Source organism: Halyomorpha halys, unplaced genomic scaffold (assembly GCF_000696795.3).
Source record: "Halyomorpha halys isolate HHAL.00 unplaced genomic scaffold, Hhal_1.1 Scaffold1421.1, whole genome shotgun sequence".
Lineage (NCBI taxonomy): Eukaryota > Metazoa > Arthropoda > Insecta > Hemiptera > Pentatomidae > Halyomorpha > Halyomorpha halys.
The window spans coordinates 34,617-53,803 of NW_027112482.1; the positions used below are offsets into that span (position 1 = coordinate 34,617).

General features: G+C 27.5%; 2 protein-coding genes across 3 annotated transcripts; one reads left to right on the top strand and one right to left on the bottom strand.

Annotated features, from left to right (window-relative positions):
• Positions 1-748: 748 nt before the first annotated feature.
• On the bottom strand, positions 749-10,222 carry LOC106689642 (SIN3-HDAC complex-associated factor). 2 transcript variants are annotated; one of them, XM_014434744.3, is made up of 6 exons: positions 9,854-10,222; positions 8,966-9,072; positions 8,109-8,262; positions 7,466-7,643; positions 6,628-6,748; positions 749-5,627 (listed from the first exon to the last, which is right to left on the bottom strand). In XM_014434744.3, exons 2-6 carry the CDS (start codon positions 9,037-9,039, stop codon positions 5,402-5,404), a joined length of 753 nt encoding a protein of 250 aa, XP_014290230.1. In that variant the 5' UTR covers positions 9,040-9,072; positions 9,854-10,222; the 3' UTR covers positions 749-5,401. The 2 variants fall into 2 exon arrangements, with proteins under 2 accessions (XP_014290230.1, XP_014290231.1); XM_014434745.3 differs by having other exon boundaries at positions 7,484-7,643; positions 9,854-10,218.
• A 24-nt stretch (positions 10,223-10,246) lies between these two features.
• Positions 10,247-19,180, top strand: Rab21 (RAS oncogene family member Rab21). Its single transcript, XM_014434746.3, has 5 exons — positions 10,247-10,333; positions 10,441-10,619; positions 10,693-10,860; positions 10,935-11,053; positions 17,822-19,180. Exons 2-5 carry the CDS (start codon positions 10,476-10,478, stop codon positions 18,060-18,062), a joined length of 672 nt encoding a protein of 223 aa, XP_014290232.1. The 5' UTR covers positions 10,247-10,333; positions 10,441-10,475; the 3' UTR covers positions 18,063-19,180.
• Positions 19,181-19,187: the final 7 nt, after the last annotated feature.

Below are 19,187 nucleotides of genomic sequence, written 5' to 3' on the forward strand. Positions count from 1 at the left end.
ATTAAATTCCTCTGAAATTGTATCACAAAAAATGTAATTCCTCATTTTTATAAACAGCTGCAGAATCTGAAATTCACTATTAGCGTTCTTATATCACAGGGGATGATCATTTAGCCAATTTTTGTTCTTTGATTGTAATAAAAGTGAAAAAATGTTTTTCACTCCACAATTTCAGATAAAATCATTCAAAACATATTAAAAAAGAGTATGTAAATAGGTCAAATAGTTTCAGGGAAACAGGTATCAAAAAACATTAATGCACAAAATAAGTTCATAAAATTGTTGTCCATTGATTTTTTTTTTTCTTTTTGAAAATAACTTATTTCTCAAATTTGAGAAAATATTCCAATTTCAGAAAACTACATATGAAACTCTGGCATGATAGAAGTGAAACATCTTAGATCTTAGGTTTTAGCGTTTGTTGACCCGTTTATTACTTCAGAGTTAAATAATGGAAATATTTCTTAATTCAATAAAACACCCTTTTTATTCTATTTTAATTCATAAATACTTAATTTATTGAGAAGAGCAAGCGTTTCACTTTATGTCCGATCCAGGCCAACTTGCTGTACCCCATTAAAGTAGTTTCACTTAAAAAAAAAGTTGAAAATATTTTTTAGATTTTTAATCAATTAAAGAAAAGACAGGTTTACTTCAGTTTCTGAAGGTATTTAATAGAAATAATTTAGATAATGTTCACCTACAACATTCTCATAAAGTTTAAGTCAAAATAAAGGAATCAAACACAAATAATTAATAGTATTTAATGACACAAATAATTTACAAGAAGGAAAGCTTTAAAACTATTCGTCAAAAATTTACCAAGTTTCAAGCACACGGAAAAATGAGACGAGATAGTTTGATAATATGATAATAATATAGAACAAATATTTAATTTACTGTTCACTAATGAACCTACAAAAAAGGAGCCCAACCAAAATTATACAAACCTTAAGTAATAAAATAACAATAAATATAAACTCTTAATTTTTCTTTATTTTTTTTTTATTTTTATTTTTTTTTTTTAAATTTCCTTAAAACTTGTACATCTGGTAGAGGGCTCCAAAACCTAAAACTTAATCAAGATATTTACAGTTCATTAAATAAGTTTATATAATATATGTATAAATTTTAACAATTATACTAAAATGGGTATTGCACAGCAAAACAGCTTGACACAATCGAGTGGCATTTGTACGTATATGATATTGCATCAAACTGTTTCACATATCAAATTTGTACCTTAATCATGAAATTCAAAATACATGTTAAAATTAAATTGCCAAAATTTTCTGTTTACACAATTTCCTTAAATAAAATGGTATAAAATTATAAAATATCATGAATACTAATTTATAATATAAGGGAGAATTTTCTATTTCATAAATAGTCTGCTAAGATAAATAGACAACAATTAAAACTAATACCTTGTTCTTAAGGCAGTTTTAGATAGTTTGCCCTAATAGGAAAAATACAGACAGATAGCATTGTCATTCCACCAAATTCAACAATATAGTTACATAAATTAAAAAATATTGAACACTTTTATCCAATAAATAAATTTAATTAACATTCATACCCTTAACTTTAATATTTAGAAATGAACAAGTTAATAAATGACCTGAAGTTTTTTGACAGTGCCTTAAGTGGCTAAGAAAACAAATTAATCAAATCAATAATAAAATTCAAATTCAAATATTCGTTCCATATACTGAACTACCTCCACTTTTTTTATGATGTAAAAATTGACACGAAGCATTCAAAAAAATCGACAGGTCATTAATTCTTCTAAATTTTATCCTATTATTGCAAACAATGACTGATAGTTCCAAGGTAACCAATCATATCACATTGTTATATAAATACGATTATTATTAAAATTACTATTAATATTTTTTATTTTAAGAATTGAATACATTATTATGGCAATCAGAAGGTACAAGATTAGGAAGAGGTATTTAAAAAGTTAATTCAATTTTCGCAAAGGCATAAAAAAAGTCATTATTTTTATAATTAACTATAGTTAGTTTATAAGAAATATTCTGATATTGGACATGACTTCAACAGAATAAAATCAGTTTTTGATTGTCTTATGGAGACGTGTTTGAAGTTCAATTGATAACATGAAATAATTACCTATTTCCATTAAAAATAGATTATCCCTTAATCAAGTAAATGTTTTCAACAATCACATTAAGTACTTATCAAGATTATAAGGAGATCATTCAATATTTTATAAATATAAATAAATTTGCGGTAATATCCAGAAGAAAACCAAAAGAAAATAGTAAACAGAAATTGACAAATAATTTAATAAAACTGTTAGCCCTAAAATTGAAGTAAGACACTCCTAAAAAAATAATACATAGATAAAAAAAAAAAAAATCAACAAGACTAGCTTACCCTATTCTTTAAATAATTACCCATTCTACCTACTAACTTTAACTGTTGTTTACCAACAACACAAATCAATATACAATGACTATGCAAAAACAACACAAATCCTAAGCACACACAGAAGTATTATATAATTTTTAATATATTAGAAAACATGGTGTTGAACACAATCAATGGCAGTTAAAGGCCTTAAACCTATTAACGACCAACATGTAATAAACTCTATAAAACTATACTATATATAAATATTTTTATTTATACTTTTTTCATAATCTTTAAAACAAATCAACTTGACTGGCCTCATTCTTGTTAACAGTTATACTTGTCATTAATGATCAGTATTTGTAATCAAATAAATTAATGGTTTTAATCAGAAAAGAATACCATGGTTTTCATTTTGTTTATTTTTTAAAAATTAAAATAAAAAAAGACAAGATAAAAATAAATTCTCATATTGTACTTTGTTACAACCTCAATAAACTGTTTATACCAAAAGAAATTTATTTATAATGATTTAATTACATTTTTTGTTAAATGCTAAATGCAAGAACAAATTTTTTTCAATATGTATGATTAGAAATGATGGATTTAAAATCAATATAAGCCATATTCATTTATTTTAAAAAAACGAGTATATTACTGAAATATTAGTTTTAGACCCATCATTTGCGCACTTTTTTAAAAAAACCTGAAATAAACAAGAAAATAATCTCAGTAAAAAAACAAAGATAAGGGAATGATGAAAAACAAGGTATTCCTTCCCCTCACAAAAAAAATAAATAAAATTTAAAAAATGAAGAAACCAAATAATATTCAGTTTTATTTTAGTATATCATTAGTTAACAATATAAATTAGTACACATGGCTTATTAGTATTCATGAACAACTAACCTTTAAAACAGTAATATTGTTATTAAAATGTTAAGTGATGAATAGTCTGAAACTTTCATATTTCATATGCAAATTGCTTTCATCATTGCACAATAACACTGATGGCACTTGGTGGTTTAAAATGTTTTTGATTTTATTCCATCTAGTCAATTTATAATTCATAAACCAACTCTTAAACAGTGTTCACTAAATAATTACCCTCCCCCCTCCCCTATCCCTATCAGCTATGTCGTTAATTAAAAAAAAAATCAAATAAATTGGTAAAATACTTTTATATTGTTCGTTGAATTACTAAGGTACCTTTTATTTAATTATCCTTTTCACCCGAATTTATAAAGCACATAATGAAAATAAACAACAGAAAGTTCATATTTAAGCACCTATGTAAAAATAAATAAATAATGAATAAAGAAGTATCAAATTCAAGCATAACAAAATATGTTAATCTAAAAAATAAATGTTGACATTGATTTCAAGGCAATTTGATATGTTTTAACAAATTATGTTAATTAACTGCATGCCTGTTTTACCTGGGATCTCTTTAATTTAGGCAGTGATGATGGACCAGTCAATAGAGATCATTTCATTACAATAAAATTAACAATAGTAGTAAATAAAGACATGATATAATTAACACTTTTCTATCAAAAATCAACATTTTCTTTTCTTAAATTGGAAGATCTAATTGGTAATCCCACAGTTCATGATGGGTTTAATTCATTTAGTTACAAAATCATAATGAGGTATATAGAAATGCATTAATAATAATTTTAATTAAATTATAAACACACTAGTTTTTGTGCTCCACAATTAAAAACAAAGGACCCCTTTATATGAACTACTGATTATTTTTAATAATTATAATTACAATAATTATAAATAGAAAAACAATAATAACAGGAACAAGTGTTCTTGCACATGGTGACAAATATAAGAGACATACTATAGTAGTCATCAAATCATTGGCCCCCTAAATTTATTTCTTATACAAAGAAAGGGACATTATTTTTTAAAATATTGTATACACCTTGAGCATATCAACAGACACCAGATAAGCTTATATTTTTAAATAGAAGTTTCAACAAAACCGAATATAAGTATGGTCATTAAAATAAACTTTATTTAAAGTTTCTATTGAAAAAATGGTTGTTGTTAAAACATTTTATAATTATGTAAAAGCATACAGCTTTAAAACTAATAAAAAAAAAAAAATAACTGTCGAGGGTGACTAGTTCTGGATCCTTATTAATAACATATAAGTAAGATGGGCCAAAATCAATTTCATTGTCAAAAAAAAAAAATCTAAAAAAAGATTACTACTAGAATGAGAGTGCTTATCCTCAAACCAGGAAAATAATGGCAGTGTGGTGATAATCCTACCAATAAAATATACATCTAAATACTTTTAAATTATAATATTAATACAAATAAATTTTCCAACCTTTCCAAATGGCAAATTTAACAAAAATAATTTAGTATAATTTGTTGTTTTAAAAAATAATTCAAAGAAATATGCAGAAATAGGATTTCACTTCAGGAAAACAAAAATAAATAATATTAGTTAATAACAACTAATTTAAAACACAACCTTAAAGGTAGCATGGAATCTCCCAGAGATAGATATTCACAAATCATTTTAAAATATCTAGATTAGGAATTTTTTTAATAGCTCTCTATATAACAAGCAAATAAAATAAAATAAATAAATATTTTAAAATATCTATATAAGATAAATAAAATTATATAAATAAAGACAAGCTCCATTTCATTAATAAAAACTATAAACAATAATATTACTAATATTGGGGACTTGGGCACCGTTGGGTATCAAATGTAAATATCATCTCTGAATCAAGAGATTTAACAAAATTTAAACAAGCATTTATACCCAAAGAACTGATTATCAAAACTGATGTTAAGGTTTAGTTTAATATAATCTTCAACTAAATAATATCCTAATAATTTAAATAGATGTAATTAATTAACTGAGGATATTTCTGATACTAAAAAACATCTCATCTGACTAACAGTTCTCTGGTGTCTTTCTTTCCACTTTTAAAATTAAAACAACAATTTATGATATAAGTTTGGTCAGTCAATAATTTCTTATTAATCAGTTGTTCGTAATAGGTTGGGGTAAACTGTGGTTTGATGACTCATCATACCCAGAATCAGAGGAGTTATCAGAAAATGCTTTGGATTTAGATGAGGAAGCAGTAGATGGTGGTGAAAGAGGGACACATGGGGTCCGCCTAGGACAGGTAGGTTTCATCAACCTCACATCTACCAGCACTGCACCACAAGGACCAGCATAAACAGTACCACAGCATATCTTCTGCCTAAATAATAATTTCAAAAAAAGTATTAGTAATCCCACCTAAATTTTTATATCTTAAAACTCAACTTTATAATACACAATTGAAGATTCTAATTCAAATCTTCTGGGATAAGATAAAACATAAATAGACATAAACTAGCCTTCGAATAAATTTTTAATTTTCGCCCAATAGAACATTTGTATTATGATTCAATGCTATGGAGCAACACCCAATTCTGAATCGTTATAATAAGTAAAATAGAACTTGGTTGAAAATGCTATAAAATGTAATACATTCAGCAAGAATACAATGTAATCAAGTTTTACTAACAATGTAGTGGGAGAGGAATCAGTTAAAAAGTTTAATTATTGGTAAGAATGTATTATAAGTATCAATAAACAGCTGAGCAAACAAGTGTAAAAACAAATTCTTGTGCAGTGAGTGCAACACAACTTTCATTTAATAACCTACTTACACACCCAACTTTTGTGAAGGTCAGTGAGCTTGTGTGGTAGTTTACGTTTTTTGAAAAAAAAAAAAAACTTAAGTCCAAAGAAAACAAAAATTATGAACTAAAATTTTCTTACAGGTCTATTTTAGCCAAAGAATTACTGTCCTATCCCATATCATATCCCCACTTTTAATTTCAGTTTCGAACAACTTTTTGTTTTTGAGCTAGGCTGTACGCACCCCCTCCCCTCTCACTCAAGCACACACATAGGACTATTTTAGGAGACAAGGTTTTTTTGGACTGGGGAGACATCAAAACACGTATTTCCATCGAAAACTCGAATTTAAAATTTTTCACAATTGCAATACTTCCCCCCCCCCTCCTTGTTATGAGACCGATCATTTCTTAAAACCATGGTTCCAATATGTAATTACGAAGTTGTCGCTTCAACAAGAAACATAGTTGTATCCGAGGAAATTATAAATGATACCCAGTATAATTATAATTACAGTAAATTTAGAAAATAATTACAACAATAATTAACAACTTTTCCTAAACAAAATTGCATACCTTTTCCAAATCGTGAGATCAATAAAACTGGAAACGAGGGATAACCTTTTCTGAGGCATATCTTCTTCACTTGGTGTAGGACTTCTACTTGTTTCCGGGCTAGTATCTTCTTCATCAGCACCTAATTTATGTTTATTCAGAACAGATATTAGTACATGTTATTTAAGTGAGCCAATAAATATACTAAAAACTTAAACCAAAAGCAAGAAATAATGATCTAAATTTTTGTCAAATAAATATTCAAGCATATGAATTTAATTTAACATACATAAAATAACAATTGTGGCAATTAATCTTAAGATGTCTAAACTGGACAAGTGTAAGGCAATTGTCACTTAGCCAGACTCAGACAAAATCAGATAGATGGAATGCAAAAGAAAAAAGAATCCTTATTGACCAAAAGAAGTTCAATTAAATTACAATGTCTTTTAATTCAATGAAATACCTATATATTTGTTTTTATTGATAACCTTTAGAATATCACACACAGAGGGTAAGTATCATACACATTCAGAAAGGTACAGTGAGTGCAAGTTATTCCCTTATATTAAACATTTCACAGAAACTTTCATTCCCTATATTGCATGTCCCTTTATCATCTGCATCTTAATGCATGCTTGGTCTAAGAATAAGGTAAAATCTTTTTCCTACATTTTAATTTAAGCAAATAGGAATTGATCTCTAAGATAGATTTAATTTTTTTTGTCATAGAAAACTGCAGTGTATAGTGTAATTCAAGATACAATGGATTATAATCTCACTTTATCAACAATATAAGAGCAGTCATTATGCAGCCTACTTAATCGAGTTAAACTAATAGAATATAAAGAGAAAGAACCTTGTTCTTCACACATACTGGATTCTCTTAGCTTTCTTGGTTTCTTCTTGCGTATCGGCTGATCAATGTCCATTTCTTCAGTATCAGTAGACTTCCTTTTAGTCACAGGCCTATTATGATTCCTTGACTTAAATTTTGTCATAGATTTTGTTCCAGGACCAGCCCTAGCATCAACAACCTACAATCAACATGCAACTTTAAGTGTTAAACATTATAGTAAAAGGAAAGACTGAAACATTAATCTAAATAATCTGATAACCAATAAAAATAAAAAAAAAAACAAAAAAAAAAAAACAGCTGTATAATGCAAAGAATTTTCAATTTATTTATTTATTATTATTTATTGCTTAAGGCTTGCATTGAGGACCTATACACCCAGAGTGGGGATGTCAAACTCATTTCTCGGGGTTGCTGCAAAATAAATATTGATTAACACAGATGGGAATCAAACCCAAAACCTTTTCAACCAAGCGCTCTGTGACCCTTGCTCCATTCCGCTCAGCTATCAGGTCTTCTACAGGCTTTTATTATGTAGCAAACCAAAAATTAGATATAATGTAACAGTCAGTCCGACTCACTTGATATTTATTACAATATATTATTCCACTTTAAAAGACAAATGTATATGAAACTAAAAACTTACATGGCGCCAATTTCTCCCATTTCCTTCAGGAAGTTTTTTCCATCTCTTAACCAGAAGTACACAAGCATTACAAACCTCACCGCAACGTTTTTCAGGTAATTGGAAGCAATTTACGAAATCATCTTCATACTTTTTACTATCAGTAAAACGTGAGCTACATAAAGAAAATATCAAATATTATAGTAATTCTAAAAATTAAATAAATACAGAATTAAATATTCATTTATTTATATTTCTAATTCAAGTACATTAGAAATAACAATAAACATTATTCATGTAGATTTTTAAATAATAACAAGTATTATTTTGTTATCTATAAAATATAAAAATAAACTTAGTCAATTATTATAAATAGTTCATGCATCTTAACATCAATTCAGTGAAAGAAATTTTAAAAAAATAAATAATGAAAATAAAATGTTTAACTCATTCCAAACAAAAAATTCAAAATCAAACAGAGATACTAATGAAAAATATGTAATAGGAATTACAAATATGTCACTTCTTAAACTTTATTGACTGAATTTCTGGAGCTTGTTCTTAAATATGAAAACATTCAAGGTCTTTAATATAGATTTATAATTACACACACATAAATATCACAAAATAAATATGCAATCCAAATTTATATTAAATCATTCTGATCAGAAATTACTGGTTTCTTAATGGGAAGAAGTTATACACCAAACAAAAAAAATATTTAAAACACAATAAGAAAACGCATTGATATAAGCAGGCATGAACTCAGTAGTAGATCAATTAACAGATAATTCAACAAAGAGTTAAACTAGTAAAATTACTGCTGTATTACCTAAGCTTGGTTTACAAAAAATAAGTAAGTTTCAATGATCACAAACCTGCTTGATTTAGCTTTGCAAATGCAGCATCCAGTCGATGATCTATAAACTTTAGGTTTATGAAAACTGAACATGATTGAAAATCAAATCGACCACCCAAAAACTGCCTGAAATCATAAAACAGAAGCAAATTAAAAATTGTCAATACTAATAAAAATTATTAAGACTATAATAGAAAGCAAACTATAATGTAGACCAGACAAAAAAAAATCTGCAAGGAAAACACACTATAAATTTCATTGTGAAGTAAGCATCTTAACCTTCAACTGAAATTGAAATAGTAAAACTGATAATTATTAATAAATGTGAATATCATTAATAAGTGATTTTATACATAATTAATTATCTTTACAGCATAACAGATCAATTAGTTAAAAATAAATAACAATGATTCGACTAGATGGCAAAATGAGTAAGTCATTTTAAGAGCATCCTAGTATCTACACTCTCTAATACTCAGTCAATCAAACACCTAAAATACTTTAAACATAAATAAAATTGAATGGTGAAAATTCTCTATGACTAGACTATAGCATGAAAATAATATCTCAACAGAAGAAACATGAATTAATAATTATCTTAGAGTTAGAAAAAGTAATTTTCTTAATTGCAAAAAAAACTTTTTTAAAAAACTACCCTAAAATCTTTTAAACAATAGTACACAATACTAAGTTATTGTGATATATCATAATATTTAATATAGATCAAACATAATCAAAACATCCTTAAATAGGTCATCATTTTGAATGCAGCAAACCCAATTTAAAACCAACAATCAGAAATAAAACACATAAATGATTCCAATAACCACGTTAACTAAAACTAATATTAAATTACAAAACATATAAATAATGGTAAAGCATTGGGAAATCATATTAGTTAACTTACCTTTTGAAGATAAATGGTTTTCGAATTTCAGACGCCAAGGTCGAAAAAACAGAATTAAGCAGAATTTAAGTAATCTTTAGGTATTATTTTAAACAACCACCACAGCATTAATTTTAACCACCAAAATATGAGCCTATCATCCACAAATTCACAAAAAATCCGGCACTATACCAAAACCCTCGCCGAAACTCCAGTGATAATCTCAAGCATTGACAACTCTCGAACCGTCTTCACAGCGCGCATGTATTCTAGCACATAGTCTGTATGGCACCAGTCATTTCTTTAGCATTTAGAAAAACAACGCTTGGAAAAAAATATATATAAACATGTAAAACAATTATAATTTATAAATTAAAATGTTTTTAATCAGCTAGATATTACTCTTTTATAAAAAGAATAATTGATTTTTCAAACCATATCAGTTGTGTTAACAAACAGCTGATACATGAAGGCTACTGCTGTATACACACTGATTATCATGTAGGAGACGTTATTTCAAATTGTCAAATCGTATAATTAGAAGGTTTATGTATGATTTTTGTTATAGATTTCAATATAATCTGCAAAGTTTATTAAATCATTTTTAGCTTAATTTAATCTTCTTCCTGAGTTTGTCCTACTCATGGCGGATCTGTCTAGTAATGGAGGCACAAGCAACTACAATTTCAAAATAGTTCTTTTAGGTGAAGGATGTGTTGGCAAAACGTCTGTTGTTTTGCGATACGTTGAAGATAAATTTAATGATAAGCATTTAACTACTTTACAAGTAATAACATTTTTTCATACTCCATGTTTATGTTATGTAACATTTTGGTTACATTCTATGATTGTTTTGTCAGGCTACATTCCTGAATAAAAAACTAAATATTGGAGGGAAGAGAATCAATCTGGCAATTTGGGATACTGCAGGACAAGAGAAATTTCATGCATTGGGACCAATTTATTATAGAATGTCTAATGGTGCAATCTTAGTGTATGACATAACTGATGAAGATTCTTTTCAGAAGGTGACAGATCAGTTGAGATTAAATCACTAGAATATGTTCTTTTTAATGTATGCTATAAATAATTATGATTTTAGGTAAAAAATTGGGTCAAAGAATTAAAAAAAATGTTGGGTAGTGAAATATGTTTAACTATTGCTGGAAACAAGATCGATTTAGAAAAGGATAGGAATGTACCCATTGAAGTCGCTGAAGAGTAAGTTTATGTTCCTTTTTCCACTGAATATTATTTTATTCTAGTTGACAACTGCAAAATTTATATCTTTTGTTGAGACTAATTGTTTATTTTCCTACCTCTTTGCTAATTAACTCATGATAATTTTTGTCATAACCTAATACACTGTTACCCTTTTTCTATTTAATTCTATCATTATAGGTTTAGTTTTGTTATAAGCAATTGTTGACAACTATCATGCCGACCTAGTGTTGGTAGTATACTCACATATACACTATGAGAAAATTGTGAATCACCATTGTTGGTGATAATCTGACTCCCTGATTCCTTTTTATACCCAACCTGAAATGATAAGGTCCATTGGGAGTTTAGTCATCCCTTGTTTTGAGAAAGTGGAAGTCACAGCCCTGATCCAATTAAAGCAGTAATAGTAATTCTTTAGGGTATGACGTACAAACATACACCCCGTATACTAGAAATGACTCAGGGAAACAAAAGAAAAAGTTGACTAAAATACCTATAGAGCATTGAAAATAAGTGAGTAGATCCTCAACCATCAAAGCTATCCTTTAATTAATATTTAAATTTTGGCTTGCATTTTGGGGTTTAGTTATGCTATTTAAAGTTTATTAATTATTTAACTGTTTCAAATTGTTTCATTTTGATGAGCCAGGTATCTCTGTGGATCATAGTTCAATTTTAGTTTGTTCATAGGACTGGTGTGTAATTTAAATTCCTGCTCATCTATTTCAATTTGTTTTCCATTATTTCAAATTTTCATTCCATATTCTTTATGTTATGTTTCTTAATTACACTTATTCTGTTTTATGTTACTATGAATATAATATTTCTACTACTTCATGGCATTTGTCTATTGGATGTGATATTTTTGATTTTAATTATTAAGGATTATACATAAAACATGATATTCTATAAATATAATATAATCTATCCTGCTAAATTGTTAGTCATGTCTAACTTGATCCATATTTGGAAGGCATCCATTTGTGACTAGGAAATTCTGTAGCATACATTGAATTTTGACAGTTGAGAGATTAGAGGTGAAATTGATTTTGATGGGATGATTAACTCCATTTTGATTGTATACATGATAATTACATTTTCATATAAAATTTTATTTTCCTTAAATATCTTGCCATTTTTCTGTTTTTCCAATTTTCTTCAGGCATCCATTAACCAATGAATCCTTGAGTAACCTTATTTTTGTTTTCTTACTGGTCTTCGTTTTAAAATTCTTTAGGGCTGAAGTCCCTTTCCCATTCTCATTATATGTACAAACCGATGTAACCTCATAATTTTGATGGCCATTGAGTGGAAAATGTTCTTATAAGAAATTTATAGTGTATGGGTGATTTACATAATATATTTTAATGATCAAAGTTATGCTTTATCTCTGATTTTCTTTTGGCATTAAAATGAACCATGTGACTTTTTGTTGTTTTTACTTTGCTTCCTTATAAATCAACAATAGTTCGATCTTGAAAATCATGATTAGTTACATTTCTTAAATAGATCAAAGTAGATTTATTTGATCTTAAGAATTTTTTGTTCTTAATTCTTTTATACATGTTTATTCTATCCAAATTCTTATTATTCCAAGTAAATTTAGATATAAATATAGTAATAGTTAAGGGGCCTTAATGACCTTCATGTTGCCTGCACAGTTATCTTCCTCCCTTATCTTCTTTTGGTTATGTAAGAAAGCTCCATTCCTGACAAAATTTTAATATTAAGTAAATGTGTATCAAAACATTCAATTAAAACAGATAATTCAACTTAATAAAACTATAAGTTTATATTTAAGTTGGTAAGTTTATATATAAGTCAGTTTATATTTATATTAAGAAAAAAATAACAATTCTCTTGTTTCTTTTCTCTCCAATTGATTTTTTTTTTTTTAATTTATATCCTTAGTTATATATTTGTAGAGATGTGTTATAAACAAATGAACCTTTTTTTTTTCACATTATAACAAATTATTATATTATAATAACCAATTTATTTACTTAATAAGTTACTAAGAAAAAATAAAGACTACTATGAATGAAAACACTATATTTTTAAATATATCAGGTGTATGGGTGATTCTAAAAAAAAGCTTCATTTTCAGAACCATAATTTAAGAAGATAGTTGACTGTATGAAGTAGATTGTAGGAAGATAGTCCTATTGTTATTGTTTATTCATATAGAAAGAAGATAGTTGACTGTATGAAGTAGATTGTTGGAAGATAGTCCGGGTGGCATTCAATAAAAGTATCAAATAATAAAAGAAAACTATTATTAACCAACGTTTTGCCTTACTTTGCAGGGCTAAATGAATAACAAGATACAAACATTATAAAATTGACAACACATTAAAATAAAAAAAATATTTCATAACAATTGTTATGTTTATAAAGTATACAAAAAAGAAATAATAATACAAAGGTATAAGACTATCCGCAATATAGTTATAAAACTTTATTGTAATCAAATAGGAAACTTATGAGTATATCATTTTTCGACCTGGTTCCCTTACTTTTTAATGCACTTGGTTCATCATTGTACAAGCTTTATGATGCCCTCAAAAAAAGTTTTTAGTTAAGCTGTGAGTCAGAAATGCACGGCTTCCTTCATTGCTTTGTCCGAGGTAAATCGACAGCCTCTTAATGCCTCTTTTGTTGTGTTTTGTTTGAGTTATTTTGGGAACCATCTTGCACAAACTTTATGAAACCCAAGTCTGTTGTGGATGATTTCCATAGGCAGAACCCTGACTAATTTGCAGACGATGTGCCACTTCGTCAATAGTTACTCGTCTGTCTAAGAGCACCACTTCACGTGATTGCTCAATGTTTTCTTCATTTGTGGTGGTAAACAGTCGTCCGGCTCCTTCATCATGCGACTCATTCAACACTTGTGCGACCATTTTTTAATTTTTCAATCTATTTGTAGACACTCCATTGTGGTACAACTCTGTTCCCGTACTGTCCTTGATGAAGTTCGGCTCCTGATACGCCTTCCGACCACAAAAAACTGATCACTGAACATTGCTCTTCTTTGGTGCAAATAAAAAGCGGAGCAGCCATGATTAACAGCACGACAGCGATAACGAAACAAACCTAGCAGCTTGAAACTTGCATAGACATTACAACAAATAAACAAAGCATGTGTCATTGCATAACAACAGTGCTACCAACAAAACAGAAATATAACTAAATTGCTGATAAATATTGACTTACCCTCGTAACAATATAAGTAAACATGTAAATGAACTAGAAACAAGTTACTATTAAATATAACCAACCAGGTGTGAAGTTCTAAATACAGATCTAGACCAATAATTGTAGAATATTCAATAGAAATAGTTATAAATATGGTAAAGAGGTAGATGTAAAAGGTAGAACAGATAGGTGATGTAAATATGGCATAGGTGTGGTATAGTATTATGTTAAAGAGAGATTAAGAAAATTAATTTAAAAAAAAAAATACACTTAGGGGTAATCACCTGTCAGATTAAAACAGAGAAAGCCGGATAGAAAATGTCCCCACTTCCTACACTAACTCTTAGGAACGGTAAGATTTTTTTGTAATATATAGATAGGTAAACTAATGGAAACATCTAATATTACAGTAAGTAAATATATGTGATAAATGTGGCCCCTGAACAAAGCCCTGCAAAGTGGAGCAAAACGTTGGTTAACAATAAATAGTTTTCTTTTACTATTTTGATACCTTTATTGACTGCCACCCGGACTATCTTCCTACAATACATTATTTCATTATAATTGTTAGAAATGAGGATCGAGGGTCCTTGGGACCATGAAACAATTGTTTATTAGAACAAATGAAAAAAGAAAGAACAAAGTTTTTTAAAGGACATTATATACATGAATGAAAAAACTAATCGATTTTATATATTTAAAGGTCACACTAAAAATAGCATTTTATTATTATTTGTTTTAGGATTACCGATATAATTTTATCAAACTGATTTAATCCTACAATAAATTTATTGGCAGTCGAAATAAGAAGAATTGATATCATTGTGATGGTTTAATTCGTGGGAAAGGTTTATCTTCTACAAAAAAAAAAAAAAAAAAAAAAAAAAAAGCTCCAAGTATTTCTACTTTTTTAAATTACAAAAAAGTTCTTAATAATTTTAATAGGAACTTTTTAAAAATAAGTTATTATGTTATAATTAATTATTTTTCAACCCAACTTTTTCACAAGACTCAATAAATGAATTGTATAACTTTAATTAGAGAAAAATATCATGAGAAAATGTCATTCCATATTTATTAATATTGTTAAGTAAATCTCAGTTCAAAAAGATCAATTTAATTCTTGTCTTACTTAGCACATCATTTTAATCTTAGTCTTAATCCTTATAAAGGTCTCAGTAGATATAGGTCACATTTGTAACTTTTGAAAACATTCAGCATTCCAGCAAACAATGATTGATAGGCGGTAATGAGAATTTGAGGTTTTTTTTTTTTTTTTTTTAAGGCAATCCACAGCAAAGGTGATGTTTGCCTATTTATCTACAGGTGACCAACCTATTCTGACCATGGTGGGGGTCAAGTTTTTCATTTTTTGGACCACTACTTAATGAAAAAAGCCCCAGACCGGATTCGAACCGGTGCCGCCCGCAGATCTAAGACTGATATTGCTATGACACATCCTTTATGATAAAATACTCCAGTGTCACCATAATTGACATTTTTATTTTTAAGTCACCCACATACCTTCATTTAAATTTGTTGGTGATCGAACTAGGAAGGAAGCAATGATAGGGACCAAGATAGAAAGTTTTGAAGAAGTTCTGTAAAGTTGTTTACACAGTCCATGAATTGTAAATAATTTTAGTTTAGTAATATAGAGAATTTCATTGTCTTTAAATTATGCCTTCCAAAAGGTTCATAAATATTTTATATACAGTTCATAAAACAATAACTTATTAAAAGTTTGTTACTGGAAAATTTATCATAACAGCATCTTATTGACTTTTTTCTATTTGTGAATCACCAGAAAATAATTTCATGAAACTATTGTGATAACTATGTAGAAGTAGAACTAGGAACAGATAAATTTATCCAAAACTGTGGTGTAACCATTGCTACTTTCAAATTACATTGTTTCTTACATGCTTCTTTTTGTAAAGATAAAATTCAGTTACATCTTGACTATTCTTAATTCTTGTCTTTAAGAATGATCTATTGTGTTAACTCGTAATCAGATTTCATTTTAGTTTTTCTCAACTAAAAAATGAATTATACAAAATTTTGATTGAATCAGTTGACACATAACTTCTGTTGATTTTACTGTTTGATGCAATATATTATCTTATATTGCTGCTTTGCGGGGTTGATTGAGGGGATCACAGTATTATTAAACACCTCTCTATGGTAATATTTTTGGAAAACATCCATTTCAAAATAAAACCAAAACTTTTTTTTTCTGATGTGACAGTATTCAAATAAAGTGATATGGTAAATGTTTAAGGAACTTAAAACTGTTTTAGTTTTGGACACAAGATTATTGATTGACCGTGTGTATAGAGGAATGGAATATGGTCCGGGTGCAGTAAAAAAAAAACTCAAATAGTAAATAATTATACTATTTTATTGAGCCAACATTTCGCCCCACATTGCAGGGCTAAAAAAGATACAATCACTATAGTTACAAAAAAGAAAAAAACATAAGTGGAAAATAACAGGGGTATAAAATGAAAAGTAAGATATAAGAAAAATTAAAGGTTGTAAATAGTAAATGAAAAGGGTAATAGTAACAGATAGATACGAGAAGAAATATTTAATATTTCTAGTTATTTTCCACTTATGTTTTTTCTTTTTTCCTTTTTGTAACTATAATGTTTGTATCTTTTTTAGCCCTGCAACGTGGGGCGAAACGTTGGCTCAATAAAATAGTATAATTATTTACTATTTGAGTTTTTTTTACCGCACCCGGACCATATTCCATTCATGTTTTAGTTTTATATTTATAATACCCATGCATTAAGTTTTCCATTACATAAGTTATTTATATTATACAAAAATCTAAAGTAATATTGTATACATGCAGTCTCCATTTTAGGTGTTCGTAAATTGGAAATTAAGGTCCTGGAAGAAATTAAATTTTATTATCAAAAGAAACTATTAAAACTTAATTTAAATAAGAAATAAAGCCACTAAATTAATTTTAAAAAAGATTTAATTAAAAAATAAGATTGATTTTAAAAAGTCGGAAAGAAACATTTTTAATGTAATTAGTTTTGTTTTTTTTGGAATCAAATCTAATGTGTTAACATTCCATATATTTACTACAAAAATAATTTTAAAAATAGCTTTATTTTCTTACTTTGTAATGTTATTTCTTCAAGCCCTTCTTAAGAGTGATGTTGGTTGGGTATTTTAATAAGGAAAATGAGGTGATAGAAGTGTTACATCTAGTAAAGTATCTTGAAAACAGCATGGAAACATACTGAAAGTTAAAAATGAAGTCATAAAATTAAATTATAGAGATTTGTTGAATAATGAAATTGGAAAAAAATAGATATACCAAAACTCTACAGTGAAAACAATAGTTGAAGATAAAAAGATGTTTCTTATTGAGTTAAAGAATGCTTTCTCAATGTTTTGGTCAATATATACTTACATTTTTGTCTTATAGAACTAGACTTGAGTCACTTTTCAAACAGAAACTGACAATAATATGAGGATGCCCTGTATGCTTGTTTGTTTCATATATAACTGGATTTATCCTGTGTTAATCATGATTTTTTTTTAAAGGTACGCTAAGACAGTTGGTGCTATACACTTCCATACTTCAGCAAAACTTAATACTGGAATCGAGGATATGTTTTTAGAATTAACGCAAAGAATGATGCAGCGAGCGCAAGAACAAGAGCTACTGAAAGCTAATGAATTGAGTCGATCTAACAGTTTAAGAAGAAATATTGTCATAATGGATGACGATGAAACTGCATCAAAACCATCATCGAGGTCATGTTGTGGTTCAAGTACAGTATAAGAATGTGATACTTTAAACTTTTTAAGGTTGTTAAGAACTGGAAGTAATATTTAAAGTATTTTTATCAAAAATCTTCATTATTAAATTTTGAATTTATAAAACTTACTTATTTGTAGAATGCTTTATTTTCCGGACTCTTTCATTGCAGTTCCATATGTTAACAAAAAAAAAAAATAGACTTGTATAAATATGTTGCTTAACATAATGATAAAATATAAGTGAAGAATTTTACATTGTGTAGTAACAAGTTACGGTAACTCATATACAATAAAATTATTTTATTTTTTTGTAAATAATGTCATGATGCCATTGTTTATTTACCTAGTCTCTTGTTTTTTTTCTTCTTTCCTTATGTACCAAAGTGTTTTTTTTTGTCTCATATACTAGACCAATTCTGTACATAAATGTAATACTGCATAGTGCCCATGAATGAATTGTTTTTTCTTAAATTTATTGTTTTTAAATTATTTTTAACATAAATATTTTTTATTGACATCTTTTCAATTAATACCTACTTCTACCTATTATTTTATGTTTTTATTTTATTTTATTATCCTTATAAGTATGAACAGTACAGGAATAAATGAAAAACTTCCAACATATAATTAAAATATTTCTTTTAATTTTTAATAAATCTATAATAGTTTTTGGTAGGTATATATAAATAATTTTTATTCCAAAAACACTTTTCTTGGCAGTGGCATGTTCAGTGGATATTTATTGTTATAAGATGGTAAAATCAATATTTTAATGATAAACAACCAGCTATTATAATTTAAGCAAAGGCACATAGTTCTAATATTTATTTCATAAATTTACATTTGTATTTTGTACAATATAAAAACTTAAAATGAACATTATTTTTAAATTAATAATTTACATTGCCTAACAAGCATAATTAAAAATCTGAATGCATATGTTACAAAGTGTTATACTAACAAGTGCTGAATAGTGTGTGGGTCAAGCAATATTATTGCACAGGCTAACACCTTAATTTACACCTAACATTTCCTTTTTTACTGCGACCCAGCAAAGCAATTGTAGTTGTAACAAAGTATGTACCAACTAAATAACATTAAAAGTACAACAAAAGTAAAAAAAAAAAATAATAATAATAATATATAT